The 19,277-nt window shown below is 35.0% G+C and overlaps 1 protein-coding gene across 3 annotated transcripts in view; it reads right to left on the bottom strand.

Moving 5' to 3' along the window:
• The window catches only part of RIC1 (RIC1 homolog, RAB6A GEF complex partner 1), a 115,293-nt gene that overhangs the window by 81,571 nt on the left and 14,445 nt on the right, over positions 1–19,277 (bottom strand). For all 3 annotated transcript variants that reach the window (XM_069476462.1, XM_069476464.1, XM_069476463.1), the window contains exons 2-3: positions 15,770–15,877; positions 496–575 (exon numbers count right to left, since the gene is read on the bottom strand). In XM_069476462.1, coding sequence (XP_069332563.1) covers positions 496–575; positions 15,770–15,877 — 188 coding nt within the window. The remainder of the gene's footprint in view (positions 1–495; positions 576–15,769; positions 15,878–19,277) is intronic.

Raw genomic sequence — 19,277 nt, 5'->3', positions numbered from 1 at the left:
TTCAAAAGTAAGGCCTGTTATAAGGGAAAAAAAAAACAATGCAAAATATATGTAACTACACAGTTTAAAGAACAAAAGTCCATGTTCCCCCAAATTTTAACAAAGGGGTAACAACTGTCTGGAGTTCTTTTTTTCTACGCATATACAAAAACATGGGCAAAAGTGCCTGTAACTTATTAACATTTCACCTCTTCCCTTTCATGATCTCTTAGCTCCTCCCTAATAAGGACTGGAGGGTGCTAGACCTGGAGTATATTACCAGTAATTCTGAATGTCCAAGAAAGGATATTATAGTCTATTCATCAAGATTCCCAAACTTATTTAATTAATTTAAGAATTCTGGACAGTTCAAAGACCTGGTAATTTTTGCAATACTATTTTGGAAATGCTGGCTTAGCTTTATTTTAATCACTTCAGACAACCAAAAACTGTAATTTTTTTTTAATATAAAGCATTTAAATCAAATACTAAAAGAATGAAAGGCAACAAACTTACTTGGGATATACTGGTTCATAAAGGTACTTGTCCCCTCTTGTAGATGTAATATGAAAAAACAAGATGTAGCCATTTGCTGTCTGAAAGACAAATTTTATTGATCATGAATTAAAGAATAAAGCTATGATTTAAACCCTGAATTTTAATTTTATATATTCTTACTTTGAAAAAACTTTACTCTTAACCCTCCTTTGAAGAATTACAGTCTAATTATGTAAATAAAAATGACTTTTGTTTTAACATAACCCATCTTGAAAAATAGGACCTTTACAGATTTGAAAATATTTTATAAACATGTAATTGAAATCAATAGCTTATAAAATATTAGACATGAATGTTTTCAAATAATTATATTATTAAATAGACTTTTGCAAAATATACAGAACTCTTCATACTCTGCACTAATATGTAAATAATTATTCTAAGTTTTTAAAGCAACAATGCTGCTTTATTGCATTACTGTATCTTTATGATAAAACGTTTACTCAAAGCTTACACAGAATTAACTTCAACAAAGCATATTTACATATTTCAAAATCAATCTTTTGGTCTCTGATTTACTACAAAATATAGTCTGAGACAGAGAAGTAAAACAGAACAACTTTTAATTTCCAAAATTTGAATGTCAGCTCTTTCATTTTTCTAAGTTAACAAAATATTTTTAAGATAGAAAATGTATTAAAAATAGTGCCGTTAGATGATTATGGCATACATCTGTGGCTTGTGAAACTTGAACAACCATTTTACATTTATATAAATATATACTTTTATATTTTTATCCAGCTTTATGGCTTGATCTTTTTTTTTAAAAGATGCCATGTTTTAAATCGTATGTTCTTTTATTTCAAAAGGCATACTGTTATAAAATATATACATATATATAACTACATAATTTAAAGAACAAAAGTCCATGTTTCCCCAAATTTTAACCAGAGGTAACAACAATATTTAGCTGTGTCTAACCTAATATTTTTAGCCATAACAGAGTGAAACGGCAATGTTTTGCCCAACTACTTTTACTAATGCTGAATTCCTATCATTTTAGAGGCAGGTGGGTGCCTCCAAAGTAGAACCAAAGAAAACCAAAAAAATTATCCAAGGTTTCAAATTTCTTTCCAATACTGGCTTCCTGTTTTTTACTTAAAGGAATGACAGAGGGAATAGTTTCTTCAGCAAAGCCAGTTTTTTTTTTTTTAACTATAAACTTTACTTTTATTCTTTTTTAACTCTAAATTTTACAAGGTATTCAAAAACTACTGTTCAACATATTAGGAAACAAAAGAAAAAGATTCGTGAAGGAAGGTTCTTCAGATCAGCTTTCTAATTCTTCATGTGCAATTTTATGTTCTTGCAATATACAGAACATGGAAGCAAAGGGAAAATGGCTTCAAATCAAACCATAGCTAAAGTTTCTCATATATTATCCCGACACAGATTAATGACTTCAAAATTTTAAACTCTACTGTTACCTTATATGGGCTAGAAAAGGAAAACAATATGGTCTGGTACTAAAGATGGATAATATTAACTTACCAATGCTATCCAAAATACTGGTTGCTCAAAGCCAAAAGTTCAACATCTCAGAGTGTCTAAGGCTATTAATATACTCTGAATTTTAACAAGTGCTTAGAGGACTACAGGTCAGGGAGAAGATGTATCATTTTGAACCAGCATTTAGAAATTGTATATACACAATATACTGGATGAAATTACAAATAATGGCTTGATTTACTATTTTGGTATTCTATATGTCAATCATCTTTACTAAATATCTAAAGTTTTTTATGTATACTAAATATTATGCACTTCTAGATCTCAACGACATTTACATTGACATTTTCTACGCAGTCCTGGCTTTGATGAATTTTAAGTTTTGGTCGTAAATGATTATCTTTAAAAAAAAGCAACATCTTAATATTACTATACTAAATCTGTTATTACACAGTGTTATAATGGCCCTTCTCTTCACATTCCCAAAATAACACAAATAAAATACATAACTATTGCTTAATCTGTGGGGCAACAATCCCAATACCTTCTTCTTCCCTTTCCTTTTTATTTTTTTAGTTTAGAGGCAGCATCTTGCTCTGTTGCCCAGGTTAGAGCTCAGCAGCACCATCATAGCTCACTGCAGCCTTGAACACTTGGGTTGGAGTGATCCTCCCATCTCAGCTTCCCGAGTAGATGGAACTACAGGCACGTGCCACGATGCCCAGCTAATTTTTCAATTTTTTGTAGAGATCAAGTTCTATGTTATTCAGGCTGGACTTGAACTCCTGGCCTCAAGCCATTCTTCCAGCCTTGGCCTCCAAAGCTCTAGGATTACAGGTGTGAGCCAGTGCGCCTAGCTCTAACACCTTCTAACATGTATACACACACACCCCCTCTAAAACTAAATTAATTTTTCTAAGTAACTTGGTTCTTTTTCCTGATATCCCATATTTTAAATATCTTTTTCTTTCTCCAAAGCATACTACTATTGGATTATGTAGCTTTAATCACAAAGGACCAACCATTTCTGTAGGAAACTTAAATGACAAATCTCCCTTTTTTTGGTATATACATGAATTAGGGTCATAGATACATAGGGATAGAGGGACAAAATAAGAAAATTACCACTTAAATTGAGGATGAAACACATTTGTCTCTATTAATACCACTTAGAATGAAAAGAACTAGAAACAAAAATTTAAAAGGACATTAACAATGCATCAAAAATTTAGAAAGGTACAAACATTAAAGTTTAACATATAATTTTTTCAATTGTAAATAATGGTAGATTTGAAAAACCATGCAAACTACCTCACCTAATTCCATATTTTAGGAAGAATAATTTGAAACCTGAAGGCTGTGGTTGCTGATGCTGTTATTACTGTTGTTGCTTGTTTGCATTTTGCTTTTTTTGAGCATTTGCCAGGCTTCGTGGATTTGAATTCCATTATTATCCATGTGATCTAAGGCACACAGTAGCCATGTAATCTTGAGCAGGTTACTGCACTTCCCTGTACCCTAGTTTGCTCAACTATATGATGGGAATAATACAAGTACCTACCTTTAGAGGGTTGTTAGGAAGATTAAATTAATTTTAATACATGTAAATTGCTTACAACAGTGCCTAGCACATAGACACTCCCCCAAAATTTGCCACTATAATAACTGAATCTTCAAGTAGTTAACTCATATTCAATATATTTCACATAAGAGGCTAAGAAAATATGTAATATATTTGAGGAAAAAAATCATTAAAATTAGAACTTCAGAATCCCACTAAACTTTGGTTACCAAGAAGTTCACTTATCCAATACCCATTTTATGATAATGTATAATTTCTTAACATTATTTTTAAAAACACCTTGATAGATTATCTTTTAGTATAAATGGCTAAAAGATAATCTATCCTCTATCTAGTATAAATGTTTGCAAAGAAAAGAGTGAATGCCTTAATGAATAGATGATACAAAAATATTAGTGACCTTTCTAAACTATTACCAAATAACTAATGGTTCTCTATTTGTATTATCTTCATCATAATGAAAGGAATGAAAATTAAAAATAACCTCTTTTGCAGGCAGAAGCCAAAAACAAAAACCTTGAACAACTGGTAGAAATGGTATAAGTTAGTTTCTGGATTCCCAGAAGCTAGATGGACTAAGCCCACATTCCTAACTCCTCTCTTCCTCTCAGGAGTACAGTTAACTACAGAAGTATGTATTGAATGAGCCTGGAGGCTGCTGTAAGGGTCATCAAGATCACTTGAGTTCTTTAGGGAACGAATAGGTAGTTAGGGACCAGGCAGAGGGAAAGTCTGCTTTGCCATTCCTTGAGGCATTGGGCCAATATCTGGGATTTCAGTTCTCTAAGTAAGCTTAAAAAGCAGACTCCTGTGGTTCTCACTCAGAAAAGGGCTAAATGTATCTGCTTCTGGAAGGGGACATTGGCCAGGCTTTCAATACAACTCTGCTGACTTCTGCAGGCTTAGAGTAGAGGCTGTGCTGGTTAACTAAACTGTTGCCAGACCCCATGGTTTGAGGAAGCCTTCAGCTTAAGGCCCTTCCACTCAGAGACTACGCCTGAGAGGAGACTCTCTCCAAGCCTCAACACAGGACAACGGCGTTTGAGCTTGTCTGCCTCTGCAAACTGCCATTATATCCAACATCTGCTGGTTTGTATTGCCAGAGACCCACACAAAAGCCTCACCTCTACAGGTAGCTAATGGAACACAGCAAAGAAAAACCACTTATTAAGGAAGCTCATTAACTTTATGATGGAAGACCAAACTAAACAAGTAAAATAAGTAGTTCCTATTGATGAGGCATATGGATGAAACGGAAGAATGTAAGTAAGTTAAAAAAAATTAAGAACTTTCAAGAGATGTAAAGAGAACATAAACAGGACAGAGCTAAAAATTTCTTAATAGAAAAATTCAACAGATGAACTAATAAAGAAGAATCCCTTGTGAAAGCTGAATCTTTTGTTCCACAAGATCAAATGGAAACAATTTCATAATACAAGCCATACAGAGATAAGACCATTATTGAAAAGATAAGAGAACTGGAGGACAAATTCAGGAGGTTTGCAAATGAGTTGTAAAGGAAAATAAGTATTTCAGGACCAGCTCCCCAACTCCTTAGGCAAAAGGGAAGTTCAAGTCTGGAGGCTGAGTCATGCAATACCCCTTCCAAATGAATAGCTGTTACTCACATTATACATTAGCCAGATCTCCACGGAAAGGTAAACAGCATCTACATGGACTGCCCCAACAGATCATTCATTAAGAAATTCTTTGCACACCTATATGATGAGAGTGATGTGCACTGTCTAGGGAATGGACACAACTAAAGCTCAGACTCGGGGGGATGGGGAGGCATGGGCAATGTATATAGCCTGATCTTTTGTACCCCCTTAATGAGCTGAAAAACAAACAAACAAACAAAAAAAAAAAAAAAGAAATTCTTTGCTGGCCTCCCATAAGCAAGGACATGCAAATTTTAACTTTGGGTCTGCAGGCTAAATCTAGGTTCTAAAACTAAAGTCTGTTTGATCCCACACTAATAATGTTGATTACAAAAGCTTCTTTCCAGGTGCAGAACATAGACAAAACCAAACACTTCCACCTACCCAGGGACATCTACATAATTGATACTTCTTTCACTTTTTCTCTTCTAACATTCACCATATTGTATATAAAATACAGATCTCCTGAGCCTCCCAAGAATGTAACCATTTGCCTCACTATCCACCTCCATCTTCTTTTCTTTCTGTATGTCCTATCCCCTTTAAAAACTGAGTTCCCAAATCCTGCTTTGGAAAAACAGTCACAAATGCTTCTGTGGTTTGTTTTTCCCCCCAGGTACATCCTCAAACTTTGGCTTAATAAATCTTCAGATTTATTCAATCTTTGGATTGTGATTTTTGCCTCAGTCACTTATTTTGGGTTGTCAATTTACAGAAGGAGAAAAAAAAGAGAAAACAGGAAAGACCAAGTGTCAATTTAGGAATAACAGAAGAAACTTTCTCTAGGTGCACAAACACGTAAGTGGTCAGACTGAAAAGGCTGAAACTCAGACAGGTATGATTGGGTGGGGGCTATGTGGAGACAGTGTAATGAAAAAAGACACATATTTAGAGATAATATGCAGAAATAACTGAATTTGAATCACAATGAGAAAAAACATTCTGTGAAAAAGAACAGACTGCCTACAAAGGAAATAATATTAACACTAGACTACTCAACACTAACTCTAGAGACCAGAGGACATTAAAAAATATCTCACAGCTGAGAAAAAAGAATCGTTAAGAATCCTATATTTAGATAGGATATCCTTTATCTCAGTAAAATAATGGTATGGTCAGATATTTATTTCATTCAATACATGGCTGCTACCAGGTGTAGAAAATGCTCTTGGCATTGGATCTATGTGAACAGGACAACCAAGTAGACATAGAACTAATATTCCTAGGTTTGTGGGAGATGAATAATAAATAAGTTTAAATAAGAAAATGAAATGATGTGATGATCATACCAATGTGTTAGGTATATGCAATACTTAGGGACAATTAGTATCCCCATTACTTAATATTTATATTGATAATATTAATAAAGACTTGCTACAGAAGACAATACTATTGAAAAATGGACAAACAGGCAACTTGCAAGAGAAGTATAAAGAGCCAGTAAACATGAAAAGATAAACATTACTAGCAATGAAACAAATGGAGCCGGGCACAGTGGCTCACACCTATAATCCCAGCACTTTGGGAGGCCGAGGGGGGAGGAACGCTTGAGCCCAGGAGTTCGAGACCAGCCTGGGCGATAGCAAGACCCCATCTCTACAAAAAATTAAAAAAATTAGCTGGGCATGGTGGTGCACACCTGTAGTCCCAGCTACTCAGCAGGCTGAGGCAGGAGGATTGCTTCAGTCCAGAAGTTCGAGGTTGCAGTGAGCTATGATGACACCACTGGATTCTAGCCTGGACAAAAGAGGGAGACCCTACCTTCAAAAAAAAAAGAAACAAATGGAAATCAAAATGACAAGATCATTTTTCACTAATGTAATACAGGCATAAATGTAGGAAAACAAGAATTCTAAGAACAATTAGAGTGATACTGGGAATTAATATAATTTTTTGATAATTTGACAATATTTATTAAAAATGAATACACACATTGTGAAGGAAAATTAAAAACTCAAGACCACCTCCTCAACTCCTATGCAAAAGAGAAGGTCAAGCCTGGAGGCTCAGTCAGGCGAACATCCCCTTCCAAATAAAAAGCTGTTACTAACACGCATTAGCCAGATCCCTACCTAAAGGTAAAAGGTCTCAGGCATCTACAAGGACTGCCTCTACAGATCATTCATAGAAAATTCTTTACTTTTCTCTCATAAACAAGAACATGCAAATTGCAACTTTAGGTCTGCAGGCTGAGTCTAGCTCCTAAAACTAAAGTCTGTTTGATTCCACACTAGTATGTTGATTACAGTTTATCTTCCCAAGTGCAAAACAAAGACAAGATCATTCTTCCACATACTCAGGGACATCTATATAATTGATTCTTTCTTTATTCTCCTCTTTTCCACCATTCACCTTATCTTATGTAAAATGTGGATTTCCTGGGCACTAACTAAAACTTCACAAGAATGTAACCATCTGCCTCACTGCCCACCTCCCTCCTCCTCTTTCTTTCTGTACGCCCTCTCCCCTTAAATACCGAGTTCCCAAATCCCTCTTCAGAGAGCACAGGTCACAGATGCTTCCGTGGTTTGTGCTTTCCTCGCTTCCACTGATTGAGATCTCTGCCTCAGCCACTTATTTTGGTTGTCAATATACACACTTTAACCCAACAATCCTACTTAAGGTAAAGTACCCTAAAGAAATATATGCACCAATACATAAGGCTGTATGGATAAAAATGTTTACTGTAGCACTGGTCTGTAGTTGCCAAAGGTCCATCAAGAAAAGACCAGTACAGTAAATAAGAAACTTCTATACTTTGGAATATTCTACAAATACTAGAAATAGTAATAAGGAGTATATCCATTAATATGGGAAGAATGGTCATAAAATACTAAGTGAAAAAAGTCAAATTGCAGAGTAATGTGTAAATTAAGACCTAAATTTTGTGTGAAAATGATGAAAACTCCTGTATTTATCAATTTAAAAATCCAGTCATCTCTAAGTTAGAATCTTATGCAGACATTTAAAATAAAATTATAGAAAATTTTAAGGTGATAAAATGTGACATAATAATGTAAAAACAAGGTTATAAAACTGTATACTTTCGATAAAGAAAAAAATTATGTTTTAGATCATCCTCTACTTATGAAACTCACAGATGTATCACTCATCAAGTCACATTAGCAGTCATTTACAGTAACATCATTTTGTATTTAAAAACAAATAGACTTCAAGGCCGGACATGGTGGCTCACGCCTGTAATCCTAGCACTCTGGGAGGCCAAGGCAGGTGGATCCTTTGAGCTCAACAGTTCAAGACCAGCCTGAGCAAGAGCGAGACCCTGTCTCTACTAAAAATAGAAAGAAATTAGCTGGACAACTAAAAAAATATATATAGAAAAAATTAGCTGGGCATGGTGGCGCATGCCTGTAGTCCCGGGAGGCTGAGGCAGGAGGATCGCTTAAGCCCAGGAGTTTGAGGTTGCTGTGAGCTAGGCTGATGCCACGGCACTCTAGCCCAGGCAACAGAGTGAGACCCTGTCTGAAAAAACAAAACAAAACAAAACAAAATAGACTTCAATAGCCTTTCAAAATCTAACACACTATTAAGTGTAAGTGTTTCTGAAAATGTCCACAGAATAGACATAAGGACATAAATAAAAATAATGATTATCTGTGAATCGTGAAATTATCGATTCTTTTTGTGTTTTTCAGATCATCGTCACAGAACATGTATCATTCATAACTTAAAAATGAAAACTTTAAAATACCCATTTATGATCTTATATGTATAACAAAATTCATAAGCTAAAATGTTAATTCATGTTTTCAATAATCCAAGTAGGGATGAATTAACTTAAATCACTTGAAGCAGATCTGCATTTACTCAGTATATTTAACACAAGCCAGATTACAATGGCTAAAATCGTACTCATCATAACATCTCCACAAAATTCTACAAACAAACTCTAAGCAATAACTAGGTGAAATAAAAATGGAATTTTCAATATCCAAAAATATTAAATTGTTTTATTATCTTTCCTTATGTATATACTTTATCTCCTCAATTTAAGGGCAAGGATAATTTCTAACCTCTTTGTTTTCTTAATATTTAGTATAATACAAAAGATAGCCACTTAATAAATTAACATGAAATTATTTCTGCTCTAAAAATAAAACTAGAGTGTTCCGTCTTTACTGTCCAGTGAAAAGTTTAGGGGGAAAAATGTGTACACACAAAACAGCCTACAAATAAGACGTAGTAATCCGATGTAAAAACTAATGTATTATTATAATTTCTTAAACTTTCATGAAGTTCTTCCTTTGAAAGACAAGTTTTAACAATGTATTGAATATAAAAGGCATCTTATGAGCTTCAAAATTTGCATATAGCACATTTGTAGCCAATGTTAAGTTACTGATCTTATACCCCATATACAGAGGTTTAGCAATTTTTATTGTAAACTACTTTTAATGGATATATTTAGACTCATTCCTTCTTTATATAATGCTTAGAATTTTGTGCATAGAAATGAAATTAGACTCAAAAATCATAAATAAGGAATATTAAGACAATTTCATACTACACAGTTAAGAATTCCACTTTACAGTAGTATACAGTAAGTAGGTCATGGTAGACCAACTCTTCCAACAGTTAGAAAAGGTGGAAAATGCATAGAAATCATATTTTTAAAGGCACCAAGCAGCTATGGAATCAATGAGGCCTAGATTGATTAAAATTCCACCGTAGGAGAACTGTTCAGAAGTGAGCTGATTTTTTTTTTTTTTTCCCTGATAATATTTACCAATTCTGGGCATAGGCTAAGAAAGTGGACTTAGTTCAGGCAGACGACTGCTGGACCTAAGAGAGATCAGCAAAGCTCTTACATAGGGCTGAAGAAATAATCAGAGACTTGAAATGTGTCCATTTTCCCCACAAGACATTTGCTGAACTTAAAAGATGCAGAAGGGTCAAGGGCTAGGAAGCAAACTTCAGAAAGGCAAAATAAAATTTCCTGCAGTCCTGAGATGCACAGGAAGAGGACCCACCTAGAAATAAAACAGGTTTAAAATCAACTGCAATTCTAGGTACAGCCAGAAGTTGAGGACCCAGCTTGCTCCTGTTGCTTGTAGACAAAGAAACTAAAGGAATTCTGGCATTCATAACAATTGGAGACTCGACGTGCCTTAAACACAGATAGTGACTAAGATCCTGTGCTTGACCAAAGCACAGGTTTAGGCTTCTGAACCTTGTAGGCCCACCTGTGCATTTCCTTATAAAATACCGTTCTAGCAAGAACCCTACTAAGTCAGTTTAGCAAGGACTCCCCCCACGCCCTCTCACCCCTGATATCTGATCAGGTTCCTCAGCCTCTAACTTCCCCCAGGTGATATCTACCCTGGCCTGCCTTTTGCAAGAATCCTGTTAAGTCAGTTTAGCCAGAATCCCCATTATCCCTGATGTTTCCTTTTAGTAATTTCCCATCCACTGACTCCCACCTTGCTCCTTGGTTATAAATTCCCACTTGTCCATGCTGTATTCAGAGTTTAGCCCAATCTCCAACCACTCCAAGACACCACTGCAGTGCTCCCTATCACAATGGTCCTGAAAAAATTCTTACTGTGTTTTAACAAGTATTATTGAATAATTTTTTCTTTAACATCAATTTTACCCTCAATGCATCTGCTATTATAGATTTTGATGTTACACAGGCAAGATGAAGCTCAGGGTGAACCAGAGGTAAAAAGAGTCTTACCAAACTTTAAAACCAATTCTAATCCAACTCAAACATGACAAGAGTGAAATAATCAGCTCCTAATCCAAATAATGATCAGGAGTTTCTAAAGATAGCCACTACAATTCTCTACAATTCTTCTGTACACTATGTCTGGAATAAAATTTAAAAATTGTCAGGCATGTAAAAGCAATCAGAAGATCAATCAATAACCAAAAGAAAAGGACAACAATCAAGATACTGGACTTAGGTAACAATGTAAAAAATAACCGTAACTACTATATTCAAGAAAAATTTTTTAAAAAATACAGATGAGAAGATTGAAATTTTTCACCAGAGATTTGGACTCTATAAAAAAAGATCAAACGCATTATATAAAATTAAAACATATGGAACCTCAAGTTAATATCTCAATGGAGCTCAGATTGTATATAGCAGATGACAGGGATTAGTGATTTGAGAGACCTACCAATAGAAAACAGACACGATAAAGCAAAGAAAAACTAAAAGGAGGGGACAAAAAAGACACCATGAGAAACATGTAGGATACACACAAAAAGTCAAATTACTGTCCTAAAAGACAGAATGGGACAGAAGCAGTATAGAAATAGCTGAGATTTTTCCCCAATTGAAGAGTATCAACTCACAGATTCAAGCAGCCTAAAGAACCCCAAGCAGAATCAGTACAAAGAAAACCACACCTTAGCACATCACAGCTAAATTCTGAAAACCAAAGACAAAGAGAAAAATCTCAAAGGCAGTTTAAAAAAGTTAAAAAAAAAAAAAAAAGGTTATATTACTTTCAAAAGGCCAACAATCAACAATAAGATCATTCACTGACTTCTCAATAGGAACAATAAAAAACATAAGGCTGAAAACAATGGGATCATCTTAAACAAGTAACTGCCAATCCGGAATTCTATACCTCTTGAAAATATGCTTCAGAAATGAATGCAACTTAAAGACATCTTTAGACAAGCAAAATGGAATTCATCATATGGTTCAAGTAAATTTTTTTTGTAACTTTATACTCATTGCTTAAACTTCCAAGCAAATGGCAGGGACCCCATAAGCCAAATAAATAGCAGAGATACCATCAATGTTGAAAATCAATGCAACCCTTAATATCTACACATAGCAAAAATATCCTTCAAAAAAATGAAGACAAAGACATTCTTAGAGAAAATGGAAAGCATACTATACGATTCAAGACAATTTTTTTTCCCTCAAATTCATTCCTCACTGATTACATACTGCCTGGAATATACAAAGACTCATAATGCTAAAGAAGTGAGAGAATAAATGTATCTTGTTTTTCAAATCCACAAAACTTTTGACAGCAAATAATTTAGATGTTCAGATGTAACCCACTTTATAATTTACATTTACAATAGTTCAGATGTAACCCAGTTTATAATTTTTCCTTATGTAAATAAATACATAAAATGGCGGCAACTGTTAATAACAGTATTGACCTTGGGATGTTTCTTTTTGTTGTGTACTCAAACTTTGTTTAAAGAGATCCATGTTTCTTCAGTGCAACTCACTTTAGCTCAGTTCTATACTACTTCCCCTCCCCATTTTTGTCATCTGCGACTGGGTCCCACTTTGTTGCCTATATGGTGTTATCATAGCTCACTGCAATCTCAAACGCTTGGGCTTAATATATTCTGATCCTCCTGCCTCAGGCTCCCAAAGTGCTAGGATTACAGGCATAAGCTACTGCGCCCAGCCTGCAGGTTCTAATTTCTACTTTTGATTGCTGAGGGGCTGGTACCCACACAGATGGCTAAAGTGGTTTCTGGGCCAAGAGGGAATTTTAGAGACAGGACCTATTTTTTCCTCCTCTCTTGGAAGCAAGACATTTAAGGAAACCTTAATCAGGTGATTGGCTGGCAACAGAGACAACAAAAGAGAAACTTCAAAGACCATATACAAGAATTAGTACACACTTTGCAAAAATAGTTTGGCAAAAATCACAAAAGGAACTCTTCAGCAATCGAGAAGCAAAAACTAGCAGCCTCTGAGGGCCAGAAGAATTAGATTTCAAAGTCACCATAACATAATACTCAGAAAGTCCAGTTCTCAAATAAAAATTACAAAACATAACAAAAAACAGAAAAGTATGGCCCATTCACAGGAAATAAAGAACATGGCAGAAACTATTCTTGAGGAAGAAGAATTTGAATTATTAATCAAAGACATTAAATCATCTTAAATATGTTAAATGAGCTAAAGAAAAACATGGAAAAAATCAGGAAAACAATGTCTAAATAAAATGAGAAAATCAATAAAAGAGAAAAATTAGGAAAAGAAACAACAAACTATGGAAATAAAAAGCATAATAACTAAAATGAAAAATACACTAGAGGGATTCAACATATGTGAGCAAATCTGAGCACACAGAAAAAAGGATCAGTGAACTTGAAGATAAGACTTTTGAAATTATGCAGTCTGAGAAGCAAAAGAAAAAAGTATGAAGAGGGAAAAAAGTATAAATTGGGAATACTATGAGCGCTTAGTCTGGTAATGTCAATTTATATTCTTTTGGCATACCTGCAGTGTCACTGCATCATAAACACAATATTCTGCCATCAATTCAATAAAAAATAGTACACATTGCAATGTGCTTTAACATTGAAAGTCTTTTTTTTTCTTCTTTTGTTCTTTGACGTGAGTATATACTGGTAACAAAAAATAATATAAAATGTCACAGAATGGCAATATGTGTACACTTCAGATGCTATGAAGTTATAATTATGTTGCTATAATTTATAATGCACTTAACAGAAGAGTAAAGCAATGCGGTCACCACATATGGAAGCTGTCAGAACTACTCAACTCAATCTACTGTTGTGTCACAGACAATACACAAATAGTGAGCATTGTCATGCCCCAATAAAACTTTATTTATAGACACTGAAATTTAAATATGTCATTTTCAAGTATAACAAAATATTATTACTCTTTGTTTTGATCATTTAAATATGTAAAAAGTATTCCTATTTCATGGTCCATACATAAACAGGCAGCGGGGTAGATTTGGTATATGGTCCATAGTCTGCTAACTCCTGCTACAGGGAGTGCAGAACTACTCAGTATTTTTGACCATGTAGAACATTTTCAGATGATTAACCTAGTCAGCATTATATAACACAGACTAGTAAGAGCCTGAAAGCAGAGAGATAAGTTAGGCTAATTGTTAAGAATACTGAAAATGGAATCTGAGTAGCTAAGTTATATCTTATCTCCCTAGCATACACTGTGTAACCTTAGATAAGACAATTTTTCAGATCCCAAATTTACTCATCTATTATGAAGGATAATAGTATCTACTTCAAAGCACTAATCTAAAAATGAAATGAGATGATCTATGTGAACTGATCACAATAGTACTTACATAGCAAATGTTCAGTAAATGTTATAATATGTATACTATTATTGCTAAAAACAAAGTAGCTGATAATGACAACCCTAGACAGTGATAAAACATGAATTGAAAAGGTGAAATTAACCACATGTAGGCACATATAACAGAACAGAAGAGAAAGGCAGAAATAGATCCAAATGGATGTAAGACTTTAGTGTGCATAAGCAAACAAAGTTTATTATTCTGTGGGATATCCTTTGGAACGGAGGTCAGAACTTAAAATATAAATTCAAGAATACCATGTGAGGCTAATGTCTGTAATCCTACCACTTTGGGAGGCCAACCTGGGCAAACTGCTTGAGGCCAGGAGTTCAAGACCAGCCTAGGCAACATAGTGAGACCCCATCTCTAAAAAAAATAAAAAATAGTAGCCAGGCATGGTGGCATGCACCAGCAGTCCCAGCTACTCAAGAGGCTGAGGCAGGAGGATCACTTGAGCCCATGAGTTTTAGGTTGCAGTGAGCTATGATTGCGCCACTGCACTTTAGCCCAGGCAACAGAGTGAGATCCTGTCTTTAACACATTAACTGTCATGTGAGTTGTATTTAATGCATGCTAGTTTTGAGCCTGGAGCTTCGTGAAGCACATGTAACTCACACATCTCTTTACCTTGGGAGCCGTATGAACTATTTTTCAAGTTGCATACAACTCATACACAGAAGACAACAAAAAATACCAAATTTTTCATTAAACTAGAAAGGATCATTTTGTTTTTGAATTTTTTATTCTATTTTCATAATGAAACACCATGGCCCCAAGGAAAAAAAATTTTTTTCTAGTGTGGCAATGTATTTTTTTAAAAAAATAATACCATGTAAATATAGATGAAAGCTTTTTTTTTTTTTTTGAGACAGAGTCTCACTCTGTTGCCCAGGCTAGAGTGCCGTGGCGTCAGCCTAGCTCACAGCAACCTCAAACTCCTGAGCTCAAGCGATCCTCCTGTCTCAGCCTCCCGAGTAGCTGGGACTACAGGCATGCACCACCATGCCCGGCTAATTTTTTCTATATATATTTTTTAGCTGTCCATATAATTTCTTTCTATTTTTAGTAGAGATGGGGTCTCGCTCTTGCTCAGGCTGGTCTGGAACTCCTGAGCTCAAACGATCCGCCCACCTCGGCCTCCCAGAGTGCTAGGATTACAGGCGTGAGCCACCGCGCCCGGCCTATAGATGAAAGCTTTAAAAAACTGTATTAGACTTCAAGAACAAAACAGGAAAGTGAGACAAGCAAACAGAAAAGGATATAGGTGCTACTTTTAGTGAAGTCAACAAGATTTAGTAGGAGTAACCTGCATAGAAGAAACAGTACAAGTCCTATTACAATAAGATAAATGCTCATGAGTGTTAATGATCAAAAGTCATCTAAGAGAATGAAGTTTAAATGCAACATAATGATTTCTTAAAAAAACATCATTAAGCAGGAAATCTACTTACTGACACAGCTATCATGGTACTATCTGGCCTCCATTCAGCTTGCTTGTAGGGCCCAAACTGAGCAGATGATTTTGCGGGCTCCTTGTAGGTTACAATTAATACACTAGGCTGGAAGAAAACAGTTGTATTTGTATTAATATCTCATAAAAATATATACAAATAAAATTTAAGGTAATTTAGAGAGTACTCTAAAAATATTTTAAAAGTACAATAAAAGACAATATAACCTGATATTAGATCAATAGCTTTCAACAATCCAAGCAAATCAATCAAAAAGAGCCAAAAAGAAAGACCTATATATCTAGGCCTGTATCTACTAAAATTAGGCATCTATTAAAGAAATTGATTCAATAATTAATAACTTTCTAAAACAGAAAGAACCAGGACCAGATGTGTTCATAAGTGTATTCTATCAACCATTTAAAGGAGCAACTATACCAATTACCTTCCAGAAGACAGTAGCAGAAAGAATACTCCCTAATTCATTTTGAGTCGAGCATTACCCTAATACCAAAATCAGACAAAGATATTACATGAAAAGAACACTACAGACCAATATCTCTTTTGAACATAGGTACAACTACTCTCAACAAAATATTAGCAAATCACACCCTACAGTGTATAAAAAGAATTACACACCACAACCTCGTAGGATATATCCCATATGTGCAAGGCTGGTTCAATGCTAGAAAATCAATTAATGTAATCCATCACATAAACAGGCTGAAGGAAAATCACATGATTATATCAATGAATACAGAAAAAGCATTTGACAAAAACTCATTCATGATAAAAACTCTTAGCAAACTAGGAATAGAGGGGAACTTTCTTAACTTGATGACGAATATCTACACAAAACCCACAGCTAACATTATAATTAATACTGAGAAAATCAAAGCTTTCCCACTAACATCAGAAACATGACGAGAATATCCCCACTCACCAATGCTTTTCAACACAGTAGTGGAAGTCCTAGCTAATTCAATAAGACAAGAAAATGAAATAAAAGGCATACAGATTGGGAAAGAATAAATAAAACTGTATTCACAGATAACATGACCAGCTATGTAGAAAATCTGAAAGAATTAACAGTAACAACAATAAAAAACTCCTAGAACTAATAAGCTACTATAGCAAGGTTGCAGGATACAAGGTTAATATACAAAGGTCAATCATTTTCTTATAAATCTGTAATAAAGAAGTGGAATTTATAATTAAAAACACATTTCCAACTACATTTGCTTCTCTAAAATGAAATACTTAGGTATAAATATAACAGAATATATATATATATATAAGTTCTATATGAGGAAAATTATAAAACTCCCATGAAAGGTAAAGAAAGACCACATGTAGTGGCTCACGCCTGTAATTCCAGTGTTTTAGGAGGCTGAGGCAGGAGGATTGCTTGAGGCCAGGAGTTCGAGACCAGCCCGGGCAACATAGTGAGAGCCTGTCTCTATAAAAAATAAAAACATTACCTGGGCATGGTGGCACATGCCTATAGTCCTAGCTACTCAGGAGGCTGAGGTGTGAGGATTGTTTAAGCCCACAAGTTTGAGTTACAGTGAGCTATGATTGGGCCACTGCACTCCAGTCTGGGCAATAGACAGACAGACCTGTCTCAAAATAAAATAAAATAAAAGTTCTAGAAAGATATCAAGGAGGAACAATATAAGTGAAGGCATATTCTGTGTTAATGGACAGAAATACTCAATATTGTCAAGATGTCAATTCTTCCCAACTTGATATTTAGATTTAATACAGTATCAATAAAAATCCCAACAAGTTATCTTGTGGATGTCAGCAAACTGACTTTAAAATTTACATATAGAGGCAAAAGACCAAGATTCAACAATGGAAGAGAAGACCTTGTTGGATGACTAACACTACCTGACTCCAAAACTTACTATAAAGCTAAAGTAATCAAGAGTATGGTATTGGTGAAAAAGAATAAACAAATCAATCAATGGAACACAACAGAGAGCCCAGAAATAGACACACATAAATACAGTCAACTGATCTTTGACAAAGAAACAAAGGCAATACAACAGAGAGAAGACAATCTTTTCAAATAGTGCCAGAACTGGACATCAACATTCACAAAAATGAACACCTGATGAACACAGATGCAAAAATCCTCAACAAAATACTAGCAAACCAAATTCAACAACACACGAGTTCTTTTTTTTTTTGGCTCTTTTTACCCTGGCTAGAGTGCCACGGCATCAGCCCAGCTCACAGAAACCTCAAACTCCTGGGCTCAAGCAATCCTTCTGCCTCAGCCTCCTGAGTAGCTGGGACTACAGGCATGTGCCACCATGCCCGGTTAATGTTTTCTATATATTTTTACTTGTCCAGATAATTTCTTTCTATTTTTAGTAGAGATGGGGTCTCGGTCTCGAACTCCTGACCTCGAGCAATCCTCCTGCCTCGGCCTCCCAGAGTGCTAGGATTACAGGCATGAGCCACCATGCCCAGCCTGACACGAGTTCTTGATCATCAGAATTCATCATCATACATCCCACTGATCAAGTGGGAGTCATCTCAGGGATGCAAGGATGATTCAACATACACGAATCAATCAATGTGATACATCTATGAATAGAATCAAGGACAAACCATATGATCATTTCAACAGATGCAGAAAATACATTTGACAAAATTCAACATCCCTTCATGATAGAAACTCTCAACAAAGTACAGAAGGAATGTACCTCAACAAACTAAAGGCCATTCATGGAAAACCCATAATTAATACCATACTGAATAGGGAAAAGTTGAAAGCTTTTCCTCTAAGTTCTGGAACAAGAGACAAGGATGCCCACTTTTACCACTTTTATTCAACATAGTTGTACTGGACGTCCTGGCCAGAGCAATTAGGCACAAGAAAGGAATTAAAAACATTGAAATTAATTGTAAAGGAGAAAGACAAATTATCCCTACTTGCAGATCTTATATACAGAAAACCCTAAAGACTCCAACAAAAAACTGTTAGAATAAAGGAATCCAGTAAAGATGAAGAATACCACATCAACATACAAAAGCCACTAGTGTCTCTATACACTAATAGTGAACTGAAAAATAAATCACTGAGACAATCGCATTTATAATAGATATAAAAAATGCCCAGGACTCAATTTAAGGCAGTGAAAGATCTCCACAATGAAAACTATAAAGCAGTAATGAAAGAAATTGAAGAAAACACAATTAAACAGATGTCCATGTTCATGGACTGGAAGAATTAATATTTTTAAGTGCCCATGTGATCTACATATTTTAAGTGCCCAAAATGATCTACACAAATTAAATGCAATCTCTATCAAAATACCAATGATATTCCTCACAGCAATCCTAAAATTCACATGGAACCGTACAACAAGACCCTGAATATTCAAAGCAATCTTGAGCAAAAAGAACAAAGCTAGTGGCATCATACTACCTGACTGCAAAATATACTATAAAGCTATAGTACCCAAACCCACATGGTACTGGCATAAAAACAGAC

Source organism: Eulemur rufifrons, chromosome 7, assembly GCF_041146395.1.
Source record: "Eulemur rufifrons isolate Redbay chromosome 7, OSU_ERuf_1, whole genome shotgun sequence".
Lineage (NCBI taxonomy): Eukaryota > Metazoa > Chordata > Mammalia > Primates > Lemuridae > Eulemur > Eulemur rufifrons.
Note: the sequence above shows the minus strand (reverse complement) of the source record. Positions and strands in the feature narration are given on the sequence as shown.